Raw genomic sequence first — 24,987 nt, 5'->3', positions numbered from 1 at the left:
TTCTATCAGGCTGTTAAAAAATTCACAACTGAAACTTAGTAAAGGGGTCGGGGATAAAGAGCAAATGGGTGAAGCTATGGAAACATAAAAGAGAAACAAAGAGAAAGCATGAAGAATTGAACATTTTTCTGAGGATATAGAAAATACAAGAATGAAAAAGAACACTAGTCTCCATATGGCCATTATGACTTTGCAGAGTAGAGAAAAAGTTTTTGCAGTATCTTCTCTCTCCTGTATACCCAAATTTCCACTTGGTCATTCTTTCCCCTTTAACCATGGTTAACTTTTTACTGCACAGTGACTCCCCTCACACACAAACACCACTACCATCAATAAATGCCCAGTCAAATTTGCTAAAATATTATAGCACATTCCTCAATGACCACCCACCTGGCTTCAACCCACCACAACACCAAAATAGTTTTAAGACATTTCTAAGACTTCTCTGCTGCCAAATCTAATGTACATCTTTCAGCCTCTGTCCCACTGGACTTCTGAAATGGCATAGGACACTTCTGACTACTGCCTCTTTCTCTAAGCCTCTTCTAACCAGCAATTAAATGCGAACATTTGGACCTAGACTCCTCTCCTTTTGTTATCCTGTATTTTCTTTCTATGGTCACCTCACCAGATTCATAGCTTTAAACACTATCTATATGTTAAGTAATAAGTGATGGCTCCTATTCATTTCCAGATCAGGTTTACCCTTTGAGTGTGGGTCCTGAGTGTGAATATTGATGTTGTCAGATATTTTTTTTCCTATTCTAATTCCTACCAAATGAGAAAAATAAATTGTCAGTGCTAAAAACAGCAACTTTCCTCTAAATGAAAAGGAAACAATTTCTTTCTTCAATCAGTTTCAGTGAATACTTAACTATCAAAAATAGTATTTGATGAGAAAAACAGTAACTTCTTAATTAAAATCCCTTATAATGTAAATGTATGTTAGATTTCTCAAAGGACATCTTAAAAATTGTTATGAAGTTTGTTCAGTTTCCACATCCAACAATTAAACTCATCTCTTAATTCACCCATTTAAAGTATCTTTTACATAACAAATGTCCTTTTTCAATTCTGTTTGACCAAAGACACAACACTACCTGTGATACATGGAGTTTGATCATTTTTCAGTTAAAAAAAACCTTATGAAATCAAGCTGTTTCTTCCCCAAAAGAAGAATGATTTTCAAAATTTTAGAGACAATGTATGATGAAACCAGATTTGTTTTCAAAACACTGGACAAAAATCAAGCTTGAGGAAAAAAATACTTGACCAAGATCTTTCTTTTTTTTTTTTTGAATGCCATTAAAAACTTTAATACTGCTTTAAACTAGCTCTGTAACCTCAAGTGCAAGGTTGTCACCTGTGTATATTCTTCTCGCATCCCAAATGTACACATCAATTCGCTTCTCATTGTTAATACTTTAGTTCACATTACATTAAAATGTCAGTGATTTCTCTTTCTTTGCACATCCCAGTCACTAAAGCTAAAGAATTTTCATCTCCAGCATAAAATGTAGTATAGGTGGTCTTTACATCAATACAGGCAAGGATGTTAATACTCACTGAAGAGGATTGTGTGGTGATAAGAATGGATTCTGATCACATTTTTTGCGAAGTTGATAAAGGTGTTTATCATTGTGCAGAGAAACATCAAGACTGTTTAAACAGTGCATACACTGGATACAGTTAAAATACTAAAAAAAAACCCACATCTATCTATTACCAATCTATTCATTTTAATACAAATTCAATTTTTACAGTTAAACTGATAAAGACTTGGTAAAAGTGTCTGTGCTCAACAATTTCAGGTCACATTTTAAAGAACTAAGCAAATCTGTATTGAAGTGTCTCTTTAGGCTGCCACAATACTGTTTCAAGGTAGACTTAAGGATGCTCAAATATGGACACTCCACGAAAAAAGAAATGTTCCAATCTCTTAACTGTATTTAATATACTAAAAAGCCCAAAGTAACTTCTAATATTCTTATTTGAAGATTCTACATTTGCAAAAAAGCACAACTGCATTCTCTACTCATTCATTAAACAAATATTCATTAATCAATGTTATCAATCACCGTATTAGGTACTTTGCAGCCCTCCTGGACTTGTTATTTTTATAGTAGAGGCTAGAGATGAAAGGCAGGTCTTCCACCTTCAGTGTGGGGCATTTTTCACTTTACCAAAGTAGCCACTATTAAATTAAATTCTTAACTCAGTCAAAAAAAAAAAAAAAAAAAAAAAAACTGAGTGTGTGGGGGGGGTGTCTTTTCATTACTATCCTATTCCAAGTCACAGCCTCTCCTTATCAGTAAGTTTCCCAATCTATAAAATGGACACAGTACTCCTTCCCCACCAGTACCACCCTCTTGGAGTCTTGAGGATCTCTAAATAACCATCAACTTATAGTAATGCAACCCCAGAAAGCAGTTCATGCTTCTAGCTGGAAGCTATATAAAGCCAGCTGATACAACTTAATTATAATATAGAAATTTAAATTTAAATGCCAGTGCTATGTTAGAAATGTGAGATTATGACTCCACCTATAGTTATATATTCCAAAAGAGTTAGAAAACTTATTCTTAGATGCCCTGGTTTTTCAATGCCTGACCACTTTTCAACAAGAACAAGATTACATTCTCAGTAATCCCTAACAGAGCAAGGGCAACAGGTTCCCTAGGACCTCATAAACTCTCAGTGCCTAAGAAATGATGTTTCTGTGGCACCTGTGACCTATCATAGCAAGGGAAGACTAAAGCCTGTGCCAGTAAGCATCACTTAACTGCTCTCACAACTAGAGATCTCTTCCTTTTGTCAGCCTACTGACTCCCTGAAATATATACTCCGTTAAATCTTGATCGTATTTTATGGACCTATTGTGAGTCTATGCTTCTGTGTAAAGATCCAGTTATTTACAGGAACAAAATTTGCTCTTACCATACCTCTGCAAACAGAAACTGGTTCTTAAACCAATACACTAATTTACATAATTAATGTGAGGATCACATAAGCCATTGTTTTACAAAAAAAAACCTAAAAAACAAAACCCACGGCTGATTATTCACTGAAGATAAAGAAAGCTGCAAAGAAAAAATAGAATCTATTATGATACAGTTTTAATTTTTCAATAAGACAAAACTGTATGTACTACTAATCAACCATTTTCTTGCTGCCACAAAATAGTCAAAAATGCATTTACCCTGCCAAATACAGACTAGCGAACTATTATGCTTTCTAGCATTCTGACCTATGAAAAAAATGTGGGTCTCAATCACAACTGATGTACCTTCTTATACAGTCAATCAGTGTTACCAAATAATCCCAAGTGATTAAAAGAAAAAAAACCTAACATGAACAGGAAAAGAATGTGGAGGCAGGAGTGGGGGTGTCAACACACACCTATAGAGTTTTTTGTTTTGTTTTGTTTAAGATTTTATTTATTCATGAGAGACACACAGAGAGAAGCAGGGACATCGAGAGAGGGAGAAGCAGGGAGCCTGATGTGGGACTCAATCCCAGGACCTGAGATCACTACCTGAGCCAAAGGCAGACACTCAACCACTGAGCCACCCAGGTACCCCCACAGCTATAAAGTTTTAATGCATTTAACAACTACTTAGAAGAAAGTGCTAGGTATAGTGCAGTAGCTACAGTAAAGAATACAGAAATTTTAAAATATGCAAAAATGTTTACCCCTTAAGTTGTTCAATTTCAAATTATTCTGGCAGACCACACCACCTAAATGCTAAAAAATTCTAATTACAACCATCGAAAATGTCACAATTCCAACATGAAGGGAGATCTCACATAAATAAGACTAAAGCAATAATCCCTTTGAAAAGCTCAGTTTTCAATTCTATCCGACAGTAATGCTTGCACTACAAGAAAAACAAGATGGGAAAGCTTATTTAGCAGTGTCCCAAGCTGCCTTAGTACACTGATTTCCCTTTATTTCCCTGTTTTTTTTTTTTTTTAAAGATTTTATTTATTTAGTCATGAGAGAGAGAGAGAGAAAGGGAAAGGGAGAGGGAGAGGAAGAAGGAGAGGGAGAGGCAGGCAGAGACATAGGCAGAGGGAGAAGCAGACTATCCACAAGGAGCCGGATGTGGAACTCAATCCTGGACCCCTGGATCACACCCTGAGCCGAAAGCAGACGCTCAACCACTGAGCCACCAGGCATCCCTATTTCCCTACATTTCTGAGCAACCTTCTTACTATTTCCTCTAAGCACATCAGCATTTGGAAGAGATAAGAGAGATAATAATTTCTTCCTAACAATTACTTTTAAAGAAGAGTTCAATTTTGGATGAGAATTGGTTTTTTGGGTAAGAAATAATTTGATTTTGTATATTTGGGGGTGAGGTGAACCCTGGCACTGAATCTAACTCAATTCAAGTCTACTGTCATAGTCACAATGAAATAGTTTTTCCTGTTTTCAACAAAATTTTCTCATAAAACATGAGTTGTACATAATCTAGGTCTGTTTACTCACTACCTTTGGAATAAACTAAGAATTCTTAGAATGTGAGAACTTCATAACCTGTCTTACTTTAATAACAGCCACCATTTACCAAAACCCTACTGTGTGTGTCAGACAGTTCCCTAAATTACTTACACGTCCTATTTTCCTAAACTGGCACACCCTTGAGAGGTAGATATTATCTTCATTTAAAAAATGAAGAAACAGTCTTTTGAGAGGTTAACATACCCCAGACCACCCAGCTAGACATGTGTCAGAGCAGAGAATTTTCTAAATGGTAGAAGTCCACGTACTACAGTGAGCCAGTTAAGATACTTGGGGCAAGGAGACAAAAGACAGATACATCACCCAACCTGGGAAACTGCCCTGGGAACTTCACAGTTTCCCAGTCATTTTCACTCTTCAACCTTGTTTCCTCTCTCCCTCCTTCCTCTCTTCCAAATCTAAGGAAGCTTTAGACATTGTCCTAACAAAGACAAGCTCTGCACTGTATGGCACCACAGGGGATTATTTCTAAATCTATTTGTGCTTTGCAGAAATTCCCCCAGGGTCTACAATATCTACAGAACTCTTTGCCCTACACAATTCTTACGGACAGCTGCAGCGGACCACCGATGGAGAAGAGAGCCGGGCTAGCGCCCAGACAACATCTATCTGAGAAGGCATGTCAAATGTTTAAATATGAAATTATTTACTACCGAGGGGTTGTGTGTGTTATATAACTTTGGAAGTGTATTCGGAGGCTACTACGGTATGGAAGGTAGATAAAATAGGGTTGTCATTCAGTTTCTACATTATCTAGGGACTTTTCTTTTTCCACTTAAAAACCAAATTAGCTGCTCCAGCTTGCAACTCCTTTCAAAGGTTCCAGGTCACACAAGTTTCTTTCATCCTTTAGATACTTTACACCGCTGTAACCTCTTGATCCCTAGGCTACCTACACATCCATGCCTTTTTAGGAAGGCTTGAAAAATAAAATTACCCACCCAGAACATTTAAGATTTGTCATCAATGTTTTTTTTACCACATACAGTAAGATTTGACACAATTGGAGAAAAGGTAAGTATTAGTTGTTTTTTTTAAGATTTTGTTTATTTATTCATGAGAGACAAAGAGAGAGAGGCAGAGACACAGGCAGAATGAGAAGGAGGCTCCCTCTGGAAAGCCCAATGTGAGACTCGATCCCAGGACCTGGGATCACACCCTGAGCCGAAGGTAGATGCTAGACCACTGAGCCACCCAGGCACCCCATATTAATTGGTTTTAGACTTACTGTTTTTCCAGTCCCAGACCACTTTCCTCTTTCTGTTAATTTTCCTTGAAATTTTTTGTACAAACTTCATACACCTTCAAACTTCGATCCTCTAAGTTAGAAAATTATTGACAGGGTTTTAACTAAAATATTTAATATGATATCATACTGCTTCATTGCTGGAATATTGGTTTTAAAGTACTTTCTTCTGGGGAGCATTTTGCTTGTTCCCTCTGCCTGTAACAAACTTTGAAGATAAATGTCTCCCTCACATCCTTTAGGTCTCAGATTAAATGTAGCATCCTCCTTCCTAGGCTGCCCAACAGTTTCTCCTCATCAGTGCCCCTTGTACGGTCTTCACAGCACATATGGTACTCTGTGATTATCTTTGTTATTCATTCAGTCCTTGTAATGAAGGCATCCACCTCCACTCCTGCAACAGCTATTAAACTGAAGCATCCAAAGGACACAGACTCTTCCTATGATTTTATTCAAAAATACCGTGAATGAATATTGAGTCTTTACAGGCTGTTTTCTAAAAAATGCCCTGAAATGACAGAAGTGAAATTTAACATGTCTGTTCCTGAGTTAGATCCAGGTTCAAATTCCAGCTCTGACACTCAATTTAGTAGCTCCGTAAACTCTGGCAAGTTATTTAACCCTTTTGGCTGTCAGTGTCCACATCCGTAAAATGTAGATAGTAAGACCTACTCCATAGGGTTTGAGAAGATGAAGTGAGAAAATATGATGACTGATAGAACACAAAAATTCTCATACACTGCTGGTGGTAATCTAAATTGGTAAATAACTTTGGAAAAGAAAATTGGGCATTATCTTCTCATATTGAAAACATGCATACTGATCAACCCAGCAATTCTACTATAAGGCACAGCCCTATAGATATAAAATACCTGTATAAAAATGCTCAAATCAGCACTGTTATAATTGACAAATTTTTATCTGGCAAATTATATAATAATTGTCAAAAACAAGTAACAGTCCAAGCATCCATAACTGCAGAATAAATTATAGCATTTCATACAGTGGAAGATAAATAGCAATAAAAATGAATGAATTATAAATACACACAACCATAATAGTAAGCCAAAGATGATAGATAAAAATATACTGTATGGTTCTATTTATGTGAAGTTTTAAAGCGGCAAAATTAGACTAAGAGCTTTCAGGAATACATAAAAATGATAAAAGGCATTAAAAAAAAATCAAGACCAAGTCCCAAGAAAATAATTAAGTCAGGAGAGCATCTACTTTCCGTGGCACAGGGAAGAATTAAAAGGGGTGCATCAAGGGTAGCTGGGGTACCAGCAATGCTCTATTTCTTGATCTGGGTTATGACTGCATAGGTGTTCACTTGATTAAGTTATACATTTATGCTTTATGTTTTTCTCTGCCATAGTCCACAATTAAAAATCAAAAGACTTGGGATGCCTGAGTGGCTCAGTGGTTGAGCACCTGCCTTTTACTAAGGGCATGATCCCAGGGTCCGGGATTGAGTCCCACATCAGGCTCCTGCAGAGACACTGCTTCTCCCTCTGCCTGTGTCTCTGCCTCTATCTCTCTCTGTCATGGATAAATAAATAAAATATTTTTTAAAAAATTTAAAAAACAATAAAAATAAGAAAAGACTTAAAAGATTCAACTACAATGTGTTTTAAGTACTTGGTGTATTGTCTGACACTGAAAGTAATTACTCAGTACATTTTGGCTATTATCATAATAAGCAATCTTTATTGCAACTGTCCATGTTGCACACTTTAATACCAGATGTCAAATGAATAACACAGAACAGCATTAATCTAGACTCTACTACACAGCTTCTCATAAATTGCTATTAGCAGGGCTTCAAATTGCCTCTGGAAGAAAAAAATATAAAACGATTGTTACATACAAATAGATCACCATTCTGCATGGTGGTAAAAGATACAACACCTACACCATCTGCAACTTGGTGAGACACAGCACAAATAACGTGGTTTGATAAGGCTCAAACTGCTAAAAAAGTTTTACAATTTACCTGGTACTAAAAAATGTGCTTATTAATTTAGATAGCTTCCTCTCTTCACTATTTCCACTAGTGGCAAATGATAACCACTTTACATCAACCAGGGTTCATGCTAGATTGCATGGTCTGTGAAGAGAAGCAAACTTCTGGGCCCAGCTTTATTTAAGCAAATCAAATCATTAATGACAGGCAGGAGTAAAAAAACCTTTATTTCAGGACACTATTAATAAACAAGAATTGTTCTTTGTTTAAAAGCAGATTACTGATTTAAATAAACTCAAAATTACATCTAAAAAATGTTAAAATTCACCAAAGAAATGCAATTTAAATCTTAAAAACTTCTGAACTAAGGTGTTAATAAAGCATTTTAGAGATGATAAATCTCTCATATAATTTAATAGCATCTGTTTACTACTAAGATAAATATTAAATTAATATCCCGAAACATGGCCAAATCTGTAGCTAAAAATGGACATACACATAGGCACATTTAGATGCCAAAGTGGCTGGGTTTATTCTAACAATTTTTTCATCAAGTACTAGCCAATTATATCATCCCAAAGCTACCAACATTTCCTATCCGTGCTGTCGCTGATTGGTGTATTCAGTGTAATGCTCCCCATACAGACTACTCTCTCAAAACAAAGTATTGTTTTACAGGAATCCAATCTGCTCTGGTTAACAATGGTCTATTAATATCCAGTGGCATTAATGCAAAGCTCAAAACTCAAGTGCGACAGATAAAAGTGGATGGTGTGACCATGTGACTTTACAATGAACCAAGTCAGAACTGCTGATTACAGTCAAAGAATTCAGTACTCTACCTAGCCCATCATATTCTTTACTATCCATTCAAGACTGAGTTACAACACTGTGCATTAAAAATAGCATAATGTATGTCTTATTTCAAATCCCACACGACTTGCTAACTTCAACAGTTTGAACCTAACTCAAATTACCAGAAAACTTATACCTCCCACTATCAATTAATAACATGACTCTGTGATCTACATTTCAAACTGTCTTATTTTTAAAATAAATTAAAGTTGTCAAGGATATGAATACATGACCAGTGGCATCATAAGTGGGTAAAATATTAGAAAAGTAATATAGATAGAGGTATATATCATGTGGTATTTTGTTATACCACATGATAGCAAAAACTACATAAGGGCATGGCGTGCACTTGGAATTTCATGTATTTTTCACATGAATATATGGTATTTCTCACTATAAATTATCATCTTTCTCATTTTCTACAGAAGGAAACTGAGAATCAAAGAGGGCAAGTCCTTTTTCTAAAGGTTACACAAGTACTAAGCAGAAAGGCCAAGATTTAAATCCCTGACTCGCTAATGTCTCAACTACACACGCATGGTTAAAAACAAAACAAAACAAAACCTAGGGCAGATGTAAAAACAAAACAAAACAAAACAAAAAAACAAAACTCTATAGAGGACACACTCTTGATAGATACAGCTGCACTGGGTGAGATCCCTCAGTATGATGCCTTTTTTGATGGAGATCATTCCCCAACTGTATGTAACTCAAAAGGATGGAAGCCTTAGTAACTACAACTATCAGAGAAGACAGTCCAAAGCCGAGAGAGAAATTGGAAATGAAGTGGCAATCTCCAGAGAAAAAAATGGAATGTCAAGGGCTAGCTTTGTACCTTGGCTAACCATTAAATTACACAGGTATAGATAGTGGAGACCTCCTTACCCCAAGGAGGCAGGCTAAAAAACCAGCAGCTGAAAACCATAAAATAATAAAGAGCTATATCAGCTACTGCATAGCTGGGAAACAGGAACCATTTTGCAGTCTGAATCCAGGCAAGTTAAATACCTGGTGGAACAAAAAGCAATAATCCTTAAGAGAAAACAAAACCAGCATTACCACCCAATGGTGCTACAATGTATTATCTAAATGTTCAAGTTTCACTTCCAAAAAGTAATAAATAGGGAACTATAACTCATAATTGGGAAAAAATAATTATTAGAAATTAATGCTAAATAGGTCCAGATGTTGAATTTAGTTGAGAAAGACTTCAAAACAGTGGCACCTGGGTGGCTCAGTAGATTAAGCAGCCAACTCTTGATTTAAGCTGAGGTCATGATCTCAGGGTCCTGGGATCCAGCCCAATGTGAGGTTCCTGGCTCAGTGGTGAATCCACCTGAGATTCTCTTCCTGTTCCTCTGCGCTGGTCCTGTTCACTGTCACTCAAGCTGCACTCTCAAATAAATAAATAAATCTTAAAAAAAAAAAAAAAGACTTCAAAACAACTATAATAAATATGTTAAACTAAAGATGAATATGGTATCAGTGAATAACAGGGAATCTCTACAAAGAAATGGAAGCTATATTTTAACAATTAGAAATGCTAGACCTGAAAAATCACAAAACCTGAAAAGTTCACTAGAGATGGACTCAAATAGCAGAAGAGAAATGGCAGGAGGAAGGAGAGACCATCATTAACTTACAGACAGAAGAAACTTAACAACCCAAAAAAGGATACATACACACAAAACAGCCCCACACACAAATGCTGAATGCCACAAGTAAAGAGAAAATGATATGGTTAATGGCCTTATCAGAAACAATGGTGGCCAGAAGACACTAGAAGTGCATGTCCAAAGGGTTGAAAGAAAACCCTGTCAACCAAGAAGACCACATCCAGCAAAACTATCTTTCAAAAGTGAAGTGAAATAAAAACACTTTCCCATTAACTGAAAAGAATTTTGTTACAAATTGACTTCCTTTATAAGTACTGAAGGAAGGAAAACAGTACCAGCAACACAGATCTACAAGAATAAAAATGAATAGAAATAAATGATTATGAAATACCACACATGTATTTATCTTTTCTTTTCTAAAGTCATATGATTGTTGAAAGCAAAATGGACAATGTTGTACTAGAGTTTCTAATTTATGACAACAAGTGCACTAAGAAAAGGATTGTTTTTAAAGTTCCTGTATTTTTACTGAAGAAATTCAATATTCTAAGGAGAGCAACCACTGAAATAATAATGCAAAGAAATACATCACTGTAAAGTCAACAGAAGAAAATGGAATACTAAAAATAATCTGATTAGCACAAAAGATGTCAGGAAAGGAGGATTAGGAGACCATGAAACAAGTAAGAAAACTATGAACGAGTTTCAAAAATACCAAGCCTATTACAACCAAATCACAACAGATGTAAATGGACTAAATAAGTCTCTAAGAGAAAATGCAAGTTATGGTATATATATCATGTGGGTACATGTCTCAGAGTATTACCCAAACACTAAAACAGAAGATTACTGTGGGTGACAGAAAACTTTCATTATTTATTTACTAATGATTAGTTAGTTAATGCTAGGTGGGAAGAGTCAAATAAAAAACTGTAGTTTTAAAATGCACATAAAAATGCAAAAATTTTGTATACTTTCCCTATTTTCCAAAGCTTCTGTATTTTTTCAAAATGAAATAATAACATTGTAAATAAAGTACAAAATGAAACCTCTGAAATACCTCTCTAAAGTGCTAGTTTTGGGCAGCCCGGGTGGCTAGGCAGTTTAGCGCCTGCCTTCAGCCCAGGGTGTGATCCTAGTCCCGGGATTGAGTCCCACATCGGGCTCCCTGCATGGAGCCTGCTTTTCCCTCTGCCTATGTCTCTGCCTCTCTCTGTGTGTCTCTCATGAATAAATAAATAAAATCTTTAAAAAATACATAAAGTGCTAGTTTTTAAAAGGATTAATCCTTAGCTTCTTAAAATTTGGTACTCTAGGATGACTTAAGACTGAAATTTCCCCAAAAATGCATAGTTCATTGACTCTCCTTTTTTTATTATGATTTAAAACACTATTGTAAAAAAATTTAAAAATAAAACATTGTTGTAATTTTGGCCAGCACTATACTGGATAGAGATGCTACAATAACCAAAACTCAAGTGCTGTTCTTTGCATCCATTCTAAAGGGCTATTCTAGACTGCTATTTACTGACAACTTTGTTTCTGCTTTTCATGACTTTCTTATCTTTTGTCTCTACCACATGCTGGGTACTTGTGGATCCACCTCTGCCATGTTTTTTTCCCCTTCTAATTTACTTTGGTTCTGGAACCAAAGCACCATATTCGTTATAACTATGTATAATCATACAGTCCGTAAGTGTAGGTATAGTGAACTCTCTTACATGAAAGCCTTTATTTTTATTTATTTTTTTTGCTTTGTTTAATTAAGAGATCAGCCTTTTTTCAGGTCAGCAAACTTTCCAAATACTTGGGATGGAAACAGGTGAGACAGTTTAGAAACTTCTCCAAGCCTACAAATTTACATATTATTATTTCTAGAAATGTACAGATAAGTCAATGCTGTGAGTAATTTATCATAAAGCTTCATTTCTAAAATAGAGAGCCTGACTGTTTCTGTCTGAAACCATTAGGTTCTATAAAAGAGAGGTATGGGGCATTTGGCTGGCTCAGTCACTTAAGCATCCAACTCTTGATTTCAACTCAGGTTGTGATCTCAGGGTCATGCAATCCAAGCACCACCTCAGGTTCCCCACCCAGCATGGAGTCTGCTTGTTCCTCTCCCTCATCCCACTCACTCACACTTGTGCTCTAATAAATAAATAAAATTTAAAAAGAGAGAAAGAGAGAGAGGTAGTACCTAAGTCCAAGTATTCCAATGAACTTTTCAAGATTCATACTTATCCCTTAGTACTAATGTATGATTTCCCTACAGGATTTTAATAGGCCACTGAATAAACAACATACATACTTGTCCTAATACCTCACATGTGAGCCTTCCATTAAGGTGCCCAGGTTTAAAAACAGTCATCTATCACTTACTGGCTATGAGAGGGGCAAGTTGCTATCAGCCTCTGAATTGCCTATCTATAATTTACCTGGTTTGGAAGGTTCTTGTGCCGAGACTATTGAAGCTCCTGAAACATGGCAGATACCCAATCATTGGCAACCTAATGCAATTCAGTGTACAGTTATTGAAGGGTTAAAGCCAGGGCTCCCATAGTTACCACTTATCTATATGAGGGTATTCCAAAGTTGAGTATCACCCCATTAAAAAAATAACAAATGTACTACTGTTGTAGGCATAATCAAAGTTTAAGTAAGACTCTCAACATATTCTGGGACACTGGTTCTCCAACCTGGCTCTCTGGTAATCACCAGAAAAGCTTTCTAAAAACTACATATATTCTTTGGGAGAGAAGAGTCTGTAATTTTTCTCCAGGTGATTCTTTAAGAAATTTGGAAATCACTGGCCATAAGAAAACAATAGAGAGAGAGAGACTAGTTTCAAAAAGATTCAGTCTCCCCAAGTATTAGTTGTGTGATTTTAGGAAACCACAACCTTGTCAAATCAGACTGCTACTCTAGGACCTTCTTAAAACCTACGTCCTCCAAAGATAGATCTGAAGACCAAATATAAAATATATAAGCTAAGAGTGCCTTGGAAACTTTAATACTTTTTACAGCATTAAGAAATTCTTCATAGTCTTTCCAATTAAAGACTCAGATTTCCATTCTCAGATGGAAACAGGCACATTCCACCGATTCAACAAACACTTAATGGATTGACTAATAAGTCTAAACACCGTTATGTGAGGAATGATCCTATGCAAAATTACAAGAAAATTTGACTTTAATAATTTTAAACTAGTGATGATGATTTAATGTGGAAGAAAGGAAGAAAGAAAAGGTTGGAATGAAGGAAGTAAAAAACATACCCTTAAATATCACTTCCCATCACAGCTCTAATTTTTCTGCAATGATAATGTTCCAGGGATGCCTGGGTGGCCCAGTGGTTGAGCATCTGCCTTCAGCTCAGGGCGTGATCCCGGGGTCCTAGGATTGAGTGGTATATCAGGCTTCCCCCAGGGAGTATGCTTCTTCCTTTGCCTACGTTTCTGTCTCTCCCTCTGTGTATCTCATGAATAAATAAACAAAATCTTTAAAAAAAGAAAAAAAAGTTCCAGCTCTCCAGTGGTCCAATATAGCCATCAGTCTCACATGGGTATCTGAGCACTTAAAATGTGGCTCTAGTAAGTAACTGAAAATCGGAATTTTTAACTTAAATTTATACTCAGTTTCACAGCCACATGACTACTAGTTACAGTATCATAAAGCCCAGCTGAGAACATTTAAATATATAGGTCTTTTGGGAGATATGTATGGATAGGGAAAGGCAGAGGAAACAAACAAAAACTCAGTAAGATTCTACTTCTAACAAACTTTTTTAGGGGCACCTGGATGGCTTAGTGGGTAAAGCATGGGGCTCTTGATCTGGAGGTTATAAGTTCGAGCCCCATGTTGGGTGCAGAGATTACTGAAAAATAAAATCTTAAAAAAAAAAAAAAAAAAGAGGCTTTCTTATGTAATTGTTAAGATTTTCTGACTAGAAAATGATACATTCATGCAATAAAACTGAGGATTCCATGTTTTCTACATTATCTTCAAAGAACTAAAAAAACAACTATCACGGGTATTTTAAAAAAGAAAACAATAAAAAAAATAAGAACTTATACAGTATTAAACTACAGGATACTGGAATCACCAGCTGAATTACAATATTTGCTCCAAGTTCCAACCCTGGCTCAGGCAGTTACAAGTGCTACAATTTTGGACATGTTAGTAAGCTTTTCTGCTTCTCAAACTCCAAATGTGCCTATCAGGGTAATCTACCTGTCAAATGTCCGTTAGAGATTCTAAATAACAAATATAAGGTTTATCTTTAGCAGTCCATTAATTTACAAAGAATGAGTTCTATTATTAAAAATGTATTGATTGAAGGTCTGCTAGTTTTCTATCCTCTAGCTAGGACAAACCACTTTTTCCCTGAGAGCCCTTATTTCAGTTAATAATAGTCTATTTATTAATGTGGTTTTTTGAGTTGGCTTGAGTTGACCTCAAGGTCCATGAGAAGCAGACTATATCTGTGGCTACTTATCATTATCTGTCCTTAGTACCCTGTTATATACAAGGTGATTAAGCCAAGGGGTAATATATTAAGTCTGTTTTTAAAATATTCTGGGCACAATAGTGATGGGAGGGCACGGTGAATACAGGGAACCCAGTTAGAAGGCTACAGAGGGAATGTTATAATTTGGTTTAGGATGGCAGTAGTGAAGATGAAAAAAATACTTAGGAAATAAAGGTGATAGAACTTGGTGATAAAGTGGATGTGGAAGAAAGAGAGAAAGTGTCAAGGATAACTCCTATACTTCTCACCTGTGTACCACAATGACTAGTGGTACCATCCATGCAGACATAGGGCACACTGGAAAAGACAGCCTGGGCTGTTTTGGAAGAGGAGGGAGAAAATCCTAAGTTTGTGAGTACAGGATGTCTTTAAGATAAGAAACAAAAACCCCAGCAGTCACTGGATGTTCTGAACTCAGTAATGGGATGTGGGTAGGACACAAAATTTTGGGATTCACTAGCCTATAGATCACACAGCATAAGAAGACAAAAAGGAAGACAGAAGAAGGAGAAAAGGCAGAATCCAGCCTTGAGGATGGCTAATTTAGAGATGAAGTAGACCCCTGAGACACTGGACTGAAAGAACTAGAAAGTTAAAAGACAAAATGGTGTTATAGGAGCCAAAGAAGTGAAAAGAAGACCTCAACAGAAAATCAAATTCTGCTTGGAAGGTTGAATGCTGATGGGGGTTTGGGACTAACTAATAGTTTTCTGGACTTGATAACAGGGTGGAGGTTACTGCTAACTTTAACAAGAACTATTTAAGTAAAATGATGGTGTAGAAGGTCAGGGTCCTCATGGGTCCTTTAAATCTCCCCTGGAAAAAAATCAAAAGCTCCAAAATGACTCATATGCTGAGAAGTCATTGTTGAAGGAACTAATTCACCAACAACCTAAGAACCATACCAGATGTTTCTATGATTCTTAACCTAGATGAATATCTAATTAGTAATGTTCAGGAAAATTTAAAGCAAGGAAACTTTAGAGCCCAAGGGCACCACAAATCACCTGCCAGAATTAGCTTCTGCAGAGAGACAACATTCCACTAAGCTATTTTTTGCTTTTCAGATTTTCCTTTTTTTTTTTTTTTTTTCAGATTTTCCTTATCTCTAATTAGAAATCTCCTAGTTCTCTATCACTAGTAAGTTTCTCATAACAGGTTTTAAAAAGCACTGATACAAATTCTAGTAAAAAATCAAAGGATAAAGTAGCCAGTGGCAGATAACAGCTTCCATATTTTAAATGAGAAACTACTAATACCCTTTTTTAAGATATAGAGTTGAGAGAGAGAGAGCATGCGCACATGCACAAGCAAGGGGAGGGGGCAGAAGAGGAAAAGAGAGAGAATCTCAAGCAGACTCTTGCTAAGCACAGAGCCCGCTGTGGAGTTCGATCTCATAACACTAAGACCATGAGTTGCACCAAAATCAAGAGCTGGATGCTTAACTGAGCCATCCTAGGCACCCAACACTGATACATTTTTAACTTTAGTATTCTAAGTTGTTTTCCTTGTTGTGCATCCCTCACTCTTTCACCTTGTGGAATTGACTCGTTGCCCACCCTTTTGTAACTTTTGAAAAACTACTGGTTTTCATGGCTTTCCCTAAAATTGAAGAATAAAAGCACATTTTTATGCTAAAATGAAGACCTACTTTCTTAAATACTATTATTTCATAAACCAGTGGCCGCCATTTTATTATGTTTGCCCTACTGCAGAACTAATTTTTAGAATAAAACCCAACTCTTGAGTTCACCTCCAAAACCTGCTCTTCCCAGTCTTTGCCATCTCCATAAACATCAACTCTAGTCTATAGAGCAGAGAAACTCTGGCATTAATCTTTCTGTACACCCCTCATCCAAAATATCAACAAATTCTAACAATTTTACTTTTAAACATACCCAGCATCTTAACACCTCTCATCATATCAAACACTGTTACCTCAGGTTTGTTCCTCACTTTTGCTCTGACCTCCACTCCTATCACTCTCCCTCTTGTTCCTCCAATCTTACCAGCCTCCTTGTTTCTCAGTCATGCCCAGCACACTTCCACCCCAGGGTCCTGATGTTCCTCATTCACTGCCTGAACTGCTCTTTTCTCCCTCATTCCCTTCTTGCATCTGCTCGTGCATCAAAGGGGCCTTCTCTCACTACCCTTATACAGCACAACATAAGCCATCACTATCTACCCACCTTTAATTTTCTTCACAGTAGTTACTTCTGACCTATTTGCCCACTGACACCTACCACCAGAATGAAAGCTCCATGACTTAGCTGTGTTCATGGCTGTATCTCCAGCACTTAAAACAGTACTTTTGCTGGTGCTCATTAGGGCTTTGTCAAGTAACTAAACCCATATTCATTTCACCTCAGCATGGAACCTAAAGGATTAGTACTTTGGACTTTCCAAACATTCAAATAAAACATGTAATTAAAATTATTTAAAACAGGACTCCTGGCTGGCTCAGCGGCTGAGTGTCTGCCTTTGACTCAGGTCATTATCCCAGAGTTCTGGGATCGAGTGCCACATTGGGCTTCCTGCAGGAAGCCTGCTTCTCCCTCCACCTATGTGTCTCTCATGGATTAATAAACAAAATCTTAAAAAAAAATAATTCTTATATTTAAAAAATAAAAATTATTTAAAACAAACACACTCAACACATAAGTACCAAGAGACACTGTTCTAGTTTCATAGGAATGGGAATGTGAGTATGGGAATACAAATATACATAGAGAAGACATCATTATGAGAGGAGGTACAGTTCTGTCACATTTTAAATCCCAAAGTTTATCTTTCCTTCTACCCAGGCAGTCAATTGGTATATAGCAGGGTAACTACATACAGTATTATGGATAAACCAGAGTTCACCTCAGGTAGCATGGTTTTGTTTAGCAGGGTGAAGCCCCTGCCAAAAGTGCGGAATCTTTCAAGTTTGACTTTGCCATGTGTAAATATTTCTTATCAGGGTCCCACCTTATTCGGTGCTAGAACTCCTCTACTCTACCCCCCTTCCCAAGATGTGACCCATTCTTTCCTTCAGGAACCTTCAAGGACCCAAGTTATGTAATAAAGTCATTATAGTGGGTGGAATTTCTTGTCCAAGAATCAGCAGAGTCCACTCAGAGAAGCAGCTACATAAGTTAGTGGAAATAACACTGTTTAAAGTTTTATTTAAAGTCTTAAGAAGGAAGAACTGCCTACCCTGATACATCCAAAGAACAAATGTTTATTAAGTACCTATTGTATGTATGGAGATAAATGAGACACAGGCTTAGATTCTATGAAAGGGACAGTCGTTTTCATCAATAACCACACTATCACAAGCATTCCTCCTCATTTCTCTCAGTTACATCATCATTCCACTTTCATGAAGTCAGGACAGCGGGGTAATGTTGGTAATCCCCAGCATGTCCCCCTCAACATCCCTGCCATCTCAGGGCAGGTTCAGGCAACAGGTAGGAAGATGAAGAGATAATAAGAAAAAGAAGCTACTATGTCCTGACGTTAGAGTCAGAAAACTCTGGGTGTGATTTCCAGTTGTACCACTTTCTATGAGTGGCATTAAGCAATTTCTTCAGCTTCTATGAACCCATTTTATCATGAGTAAAATATGTGAAAGACCTGTTTCTTAGGAATTGTATGAAAAATGAATAAGTTCAGTAAGACATAAAAGATACTGAATATAGTTCCTCCCTCTTTTTATTAACGAGAAAGGCTCTAATGGAGAGGCCATATGCAAAGGCAACATACCATCAGCAAAAGGGTCCCAAGCCTTGACTACAGGACAACTGTGCAAATGTAATTCTACATTTAAAACTGTTTTAATAATGCTTTAAATCCTGTAGAAGCAATTATGGATTGTCTACCACTCATATTTTCCACATTTGATAATCATGCTTCCCATCATACATGTTCAAATTGCTCAGCAAATACTAATTTGTTTGACCTCCACTTTTAAATTTCTCTTTGTAGGGGCAAGAATCAGTACTTTGGACTTATTTTTTGAAAAAAAAAAAAATTTTTTAAATTTCTGCCATCAGCCCTGAGGAGTTCCTGCCTTCTTTAAAACTCCTCTCTCAGCTTCCCTGACACTGCTATCCTAGCTCTTTCTCACCAGCCTAGCAGATCCTTCTCGCTTTCCTTTGCGAGTGTCTCCTCAACCTTTAACAAACCTTTACACATTCACTATGCCTAATCTCAGATCCTATTTCTTTTCTGTTATTTACCCACTCTTCCTAAGTCGTCTCAAGTCCATGACTTCGGACTCTCCCTATCTCTCTATACATGCACACACACACACATTTCTATGTGTTAGATGCACACATGTATATATACACATACATGCATATACCCATGTGTGTACATATACATAGAGATATACATGCACACATTTATGTAGATATAACATGTATCCTGGCCTCCTCCCTCAAAATGACTCTTGGACTAAGATGTCTTATAAACTACTACTCAAGCACAATTCCTTCTTTCCCTTCTCAAATCTAGTCCTCCTCTTGTGTTTGCCATCTCAATGGCAGCAACATCTGTTCAGTTGCTCAAGTCCAAAACCTGGGAACCAGCTCCTCTTTCACTCCCACATCCAACCCACCTGCATGCGGTTCATTCTGCCACCAACTCTTATTATCCGTAACTGAGTAATAGCTTGGGTCTCCAGGCTTCCATTGTTGCTCCTGCCAATCCACTCTTTATCCAACAGCCAAAGATGTTAAAACAAAACAGATCATGTTGCTACCTCATGAAAAATCCTTCAACAACTTGCCACTACATTTATAATAAAATCCCCTGGCCTCCTTATAGTTCTTTGGACATATTACTGTCTCCCCTCACTACATCCTCATACACTGTTTCTCTGGCCTGGAATGCTATTCTGCCCTTTCATTAATTCATTCTTTAGCTTTCAGCTTCAATGCCACATTTCTCGAAGAAGGCCTCCCCAAGCCCAATTACAAAGAGGTCCCGTGATATCCTTATTAGTATTAGTATCCTATACTTTTCTCATAGGACTAAAAGTAAAGTTTGTAACTATATTATTATTTGTGCAATTATTTGGTTAAGGTATATTTAGACAAAGTCAGCATGTTTTGCTAACCACTCCATCATCTCACAGCAACAGCCAGGTGGCCAACACTTCAGAAACTCCTTTCTCCAATAAATATTTGATAAATGGAAAACTCATGAGTCCTGGCTCTACAATGGCTGCATAACACAGCAAGACGCACCATGGAAGTGCACTATTCTACTTCATTTGGATTTTCAGGGAAAAAACTTTAGTTTTTCACAGTGGTGGGCAAAGAAAGGAATTCAAGTAGAAGAAAGGCTATGTAGCCCTTTCCCCTAACATGTTTCTAGAGTGCTTGTCTTTTACTTCTTTTGCTCTTTGATAGAACCTAGCACAGAGTCAGATCCAGTTAAGGTGGATATTGAAGCACTTAGTGATCAAAATAGACCATGGAACATCAATCAAGTGTTAGAATTAAGTGTTACAAATTCCTAAATATTATGATTCACTGAGGGCTAGAAACATTAGAATAGGTTAAAGTAAATTTAGATCGAGTGAGGAACAATTTTGGGGGATCAAGTAAAACCATGCTATAACCTTCTCTGCCCTCCTTCAACAGCAGTATGTCTCTATACTCAGATTGGTACTCCTTATGTTTCTTCAGTCCATTTGCTAAATTCTAAACAATTCTATGCTTTTTCACTGACTATACTGGACTTGAGTGGCAGAAAGTGTAAAAAAAAAAAAAACTACACAGAATTCACTATACCACCTGTTGCATAAATGGAGCTATGTTGGTAACATTTTATATACTATATTCATCATGCAGGAATTAAGAGAATTTATTTATTTATTTTAATATTTAAATTATTTTTAATTTTTATTTATTTATGATAGTCACAGAGAGAGAGAGAGAGGCAGAGACACAGGCAGAGGGAGAAGCAGGCTCCATGCACCCGGAGCCTGATGTGGGATTTGATCCCGGGTCTCCAGGATCGCGCCCTGGGCCAAAGGCAGGCGCCAAACCACTGCGCCACCCAGGGATCCCTTAAGAGAATTTAAAATTTGAAATCCTAGAGTTGACGCGCTACCTGAAAGACCAATATAGATCAAAATAATAACGATACAAGCCATTATACTCTAGGCAGTAAACATGGGTCTTGATGTCCCCCTTTTTTTTTTTTTTTTTTCCTAATCTTCAAAATAACCCTGAAAGCTGAGGAAGAGGAGGCTCATAGGTTGGGTAGTTGCTTCAACTATACAGCTAACAATACAAGTGTTCTTTTTAAGAGATTGTAAACTGATCAAAAATGCCCAAACAAAAAAAAAAAAACCTCTCAAGTTTTGGAGAACCTGGAAGTGCTTTGTTGTTCAAACTTGAAGTACTTTGTTGTTGAGAGAATTTAAAATAAAAACTTTCCTAGGATGTTTACAAGTTCAAGATATTTAACATCCTTCAATTTAAAAACCCTTTTTAAAACTTATGGGTAAATATAGACTAACTACTTAACTACTCAGCTTTGGTGCAATCTGAAATACGGCTTTATGATGTTTTTAATAATATATATGCTATATACTGGAAGGGAAATTACCAGCTATACATCTACTTTACAGAGGCTTAGAATTTGGCAAGGATAAAAATAATAAATTTGAAAGAAACTAGAGGAGGACAAATAAGTGTTTTAAAAATTGTCTTCTGATATGACAAAATACCATCATGGAGTAACAGGAGTAGTATTATCCAAAACTGAATGTCAGGCTTTTAAAGAATCAGCAAGCTGCAAGAATTGGGACCTCTGTAATTATTTCAAATCGTATGAATGTTACATTATCAAACACTAGGACAAATACAGTCTCGAATGAAACGACTGTATGAGAGCAAATAATCACCTACAAAGAAATTGCCTATGTTCTGTATTTAAACTTTTCCACACTGTGATCATCATCCTATGTGGTACCAACTCTTTCCATTCACAAAATTTCATCAGCGTAGTCACTTAGACACTTGTTAAAGTAGTCCCAACTCCTAAAAGTTAAATATTAATCAAGTTTCAGAAGCACTGAAGTTATCTCAAAACAATGATTTTATACCCTGATGAAATAAAAAGATGATGTGGCCATAAAAAAATAGAATCGTATAAATCAATAGACTTTTGGGGATGGTTTTCTGTTCACAAATATAACTACTTATGCAAGACCCTAGAAGGTCTTTCTGGACATTCTCCACACACGCAAAACAGTAACAAAACCCCCACGATTCCCTTACTTCTCTTTCTCACCTTGTACCTTTCTCCTCACCCTATTTTGCACTTTGCCCACCCTCCCAACTTTTTATATAGTCCTCTCACAAGAAGTTTACGTAATAAAACACAGATTTATGCCATGATCAGGAACATCATCACATCCCAAGATTTGTTTGATCCTTTGCATATTCAAGATGGCAGGAATTGAGCTTTAATAATCCACAGACCACAAACACACCCTGTTAAGATCTTCCTTTCAAACACTACGGTTCCCACTCTCGGGACCCCTAACCGGTGCACGCACATAAGCCATACGACACAACCCCTAAAAAGGGCACAGGCGGTGGGGGCCCTCCACTGTCTTCCCCAGAGAGTAAATCCTCACCGAAACCATCCGCACACACCCTTCCCGGGCCCACCAGCACAACTGTCATTCGGAGGAGGGATGGCTGATGGCTAAGCGTGGGTGAGAAAGCAAGCATACACGAGGGACACACGCAAGTGGACGGTGAAGGCTGTTCAACCCGGTCCCTCTCCGGTCCCCTAACCGGCTCAGCCCGCTGCAAACTTCTAAGAGGTTAAGTTACGTTCCTCCGCGATTCCAGCCTTGACAGCTGCCTGCAGAGATGCCCACGAGCCGTGCACGTCCGTTCCCGCCACCTCACTCACCCGTGGCGAGGCGGCGGCCACATCCCGCGGTCAGCGAGGACCAGAGGTTGGGGATGAGGCAGGGCTGGCGCGAGAGGGCTGCGGGGAAAGGGCTGGGAGCGCTCACCTTCTCCAGCTCGTCGTGGAGCTCGGCCAGGCTGGGCCGGAGCAGCTTCTCGCCCAGCTGCGCTGCGGTGTGCCGGTAGTGATCGATCCTGGGCACGGCGTCCATGGTGTTGTGGCCAAAGGTGCGCAGGTAGTAGGTGTTGGTGTGGGTATCGTAGTAGTAGTGCTGGTGGTGCCCGCTGCCGCCGCCGCTGCCGCCGCCGCCGCCCGAGTGCAGGCTGCTGCCCTCGCTCAGCACCGTGTCCCCGCCGTTCTGGAAGCTCACGTTGGGCCCGTCGCCCGCGACCCCCGCCGCGTCCGACAGGCTCTCGTCGGCAGAAGAGGAGGCGGCCGGGTCCACGAAGTTCACGCGGAAGCGGCCCTTGGCTTCCTCGCTGCCCTTGCCCGGCCCGCTCTCGCCGCTAGCTTTCCCGTCCGCCGGGGTCTCCCTGCCCCCGGCCCCGGCCCCGGCCCCGGCCCCCGCCCCGGCCCCGGCCCCGGCCCCGGCCCCGGCCCCGGCCCCGGCCGCCCCGGCCGCCGCAGCCCGCCCGGCATTCTCGGAAACGAGGTCCACCTGGAAGCGGCTCTGGCTCGGCGTGGGGCCCAGCGGTCTGCCCAGTCCGTCCCCGGCCGCCGCCGCGCCCTCCCCGCGGACCCCGCCGCCGCCCCGGCTCCCGGCCGCAGCATCCTCCGACCCCGAGGGCACGGCCGTGCCGGGCAGCTCCACGCCGGCGCCGGCGCCCGCGCCCGCGGCCCCCGCGGCAGCCGGCGGCGTCTCCCCGACCCCAGCCAGCCTCGGGGCGCCGGAGGAGGGCGCCGTGGGCCCGGGTTCCATCGCCGCCCGCCCGCGGCGGACTCGGAGAGCCCCGCGGCGCCGCGGGCTGCACGCCCTCCGCGCCCCCCGCCGGCGGAGCCCGCGGCCGCAACGCCCGGTGACGGTGACGGAGCCGCCCGCCGCCGCGCCGCCGCTAGCCCGACCCGCACGAACGCCGCCGGCAGCCGAGTCGGCGCGCGAGTGCAGGGGGCGCGGGGCGGGCCGCGCCGTTTAAAGCCTCGGCGGGGCCGCGGCGGCGGCGGCGGCGGCTCGGGCGGCAGCACGCGGGAGGCGGGGTCGGCGGCTCCTCCGCCCCTCGGCCCGCCCCCCCGCGGTCCCGCAGTGTCGCGCGGCGGGCGCTGCCCCGGCGCCCCGGCCCTCCCGGGCTTCTGCCGGAGCCCACGCGAGAGCGGCCTGCGCGAGGACCGCGTCGGTCCGGGCAGCGCGGGCAGCGCCGGCAGCGCGAGCAGGAGCCGGAGCCGGAGCCGGAGCCGGAGCAGGGAGCAGGGAGCAGGCGCGGCGGCGCGCCGCCTCAGCGCCGTCGCCGGGATCTCCGCGCCGCTACCTCCTCTTCCGTCGCCTTCCTCCCACCCCTCCACCTCCTTCCCCCGCCTCCTCTGCGGCGAAGAGGAGAAGGCCCCCGGCCGCCTCCCTCTCTCCCCGCCCCTGGGGCTGCACGTCAATGGGCCGACAGCCCGGGCCTCGTCAGAGCAGGCGGACGGCGGACGGCGGACGGCGCCCGGCCCGGCGGGCGAACGCGCGGGCGGGCGCCCGATGCTCCCGCGGCAGTGGCTGCCACAGCGGAGGCACCAGGAGCTCGCTCGCTCGCTCGCTCTCTCCAATCCTCTCTCTTTCTTTAAAAAAAAAAAAAAAAAATTTTTTTTTTTTTTTTTTTAAGTTCTGAGCTCGCCGTACTGGGGCTGAGCCGGCGAGATCTCGCGAGATGCTGCAGGGCTCGGGGGCCGCTTCACCCGAGGCGTGTGGTACCCGTGGCGGCGCTCGAGCTGCCGGCCGCACCCCCGCCCCCTCGCTCCCGTGGGTGACGCCGGGGGCTTTCCCGTCGGGCCCGCAGGTGCTTCCGGGGCCGCCCGGCGAGGTGCGCCCCCAGGCGAGGTCGGCTCGCCGCGCCGGCCCGCGCCACTGCCCGCTGTCAGCGCCTGAGCCGCTCCGGGCCTGAGCCGAGGGGGGGAGGCAGGATTTCCTCTCAGCCGCCTTTGAGGCGGCCGCCTCCCCGCCTGCCGCGGTAGATTTGCATAACCAGAAACACTCCCGCGGAGATGCGGTGGGTGTGTCCACACCTCGATGACACCTTTATTTTAAAAGCTGTGATGTTTGAAGGTGAGAAGGGAGCTTAGTTGCGATCCCTTATAGCTTCAAGACGATTCTTAACTCGAGGCGCTTCCAAGACACAATGGGAAGCTCAGCGG

General features: G+C 40.7%; 1 protein-coding gene and 1 long non-coding RNA gene across 4 annotated transcripts in view; one reads left to right on the top strand and one right to left on the bottom strand.

The window, feature by feature from the left end:
* The window catches only part of LOC119873881, an 86,457-nt gene extending 81,285 nt beyond the window's left edge, over window positions 1-5,172 (top strand). For both annotated transcript variants that reach the window (XR_005366640.1, XR_005366639.1), the window contains one exon: window positions 5,017-5,172. This is a non-coding gene — a long non-coding RNA (uncharacterized LOC119873881). The remainder of the gene's footprint in view (window positions 1-5,016) is intronic.
* The window catches only part of SLC12A2 (solute carrier family 12 member 2), a 112,748-nt gene extending 89,167 nt beyond the window's left edge, over window positions 1-23,581 (bottom strand). For both annotated transcript variants that reach the window (XM_038552056.1, XM_038552057.1), the window contains exon 1: window positions 22,769-23,581. In XM_038552056.1, coding sequence (XP_038407984.1) covers window positions 22,769-23,581 — 813 coding nt within the window. The remainder of the gene's footprint in view (window positions 1-22,768) is intronic.
* Window positions 23,582-24,987: the final 1,406 nt, after the last annotated feature.

Source organism: Canis lupus, chromosome 11 (genome assembly GCF_011100685.1).
Source record: "Canis lupus familiaris isolate Mischka breed German Shepherd chromosome 11, alternate assembly UU_Cfam_GSD_1.0, whole genome shotgun sequence".
NCBI classification, from domain to species: Eukaryota; Metazoa; Chordata; class Mammalia; order Carnivora; family Canidae; genus Canis; species Canis lupus.
This window is presented reverse-complemented; position numbering and strand designations above follow the sequence as displayed.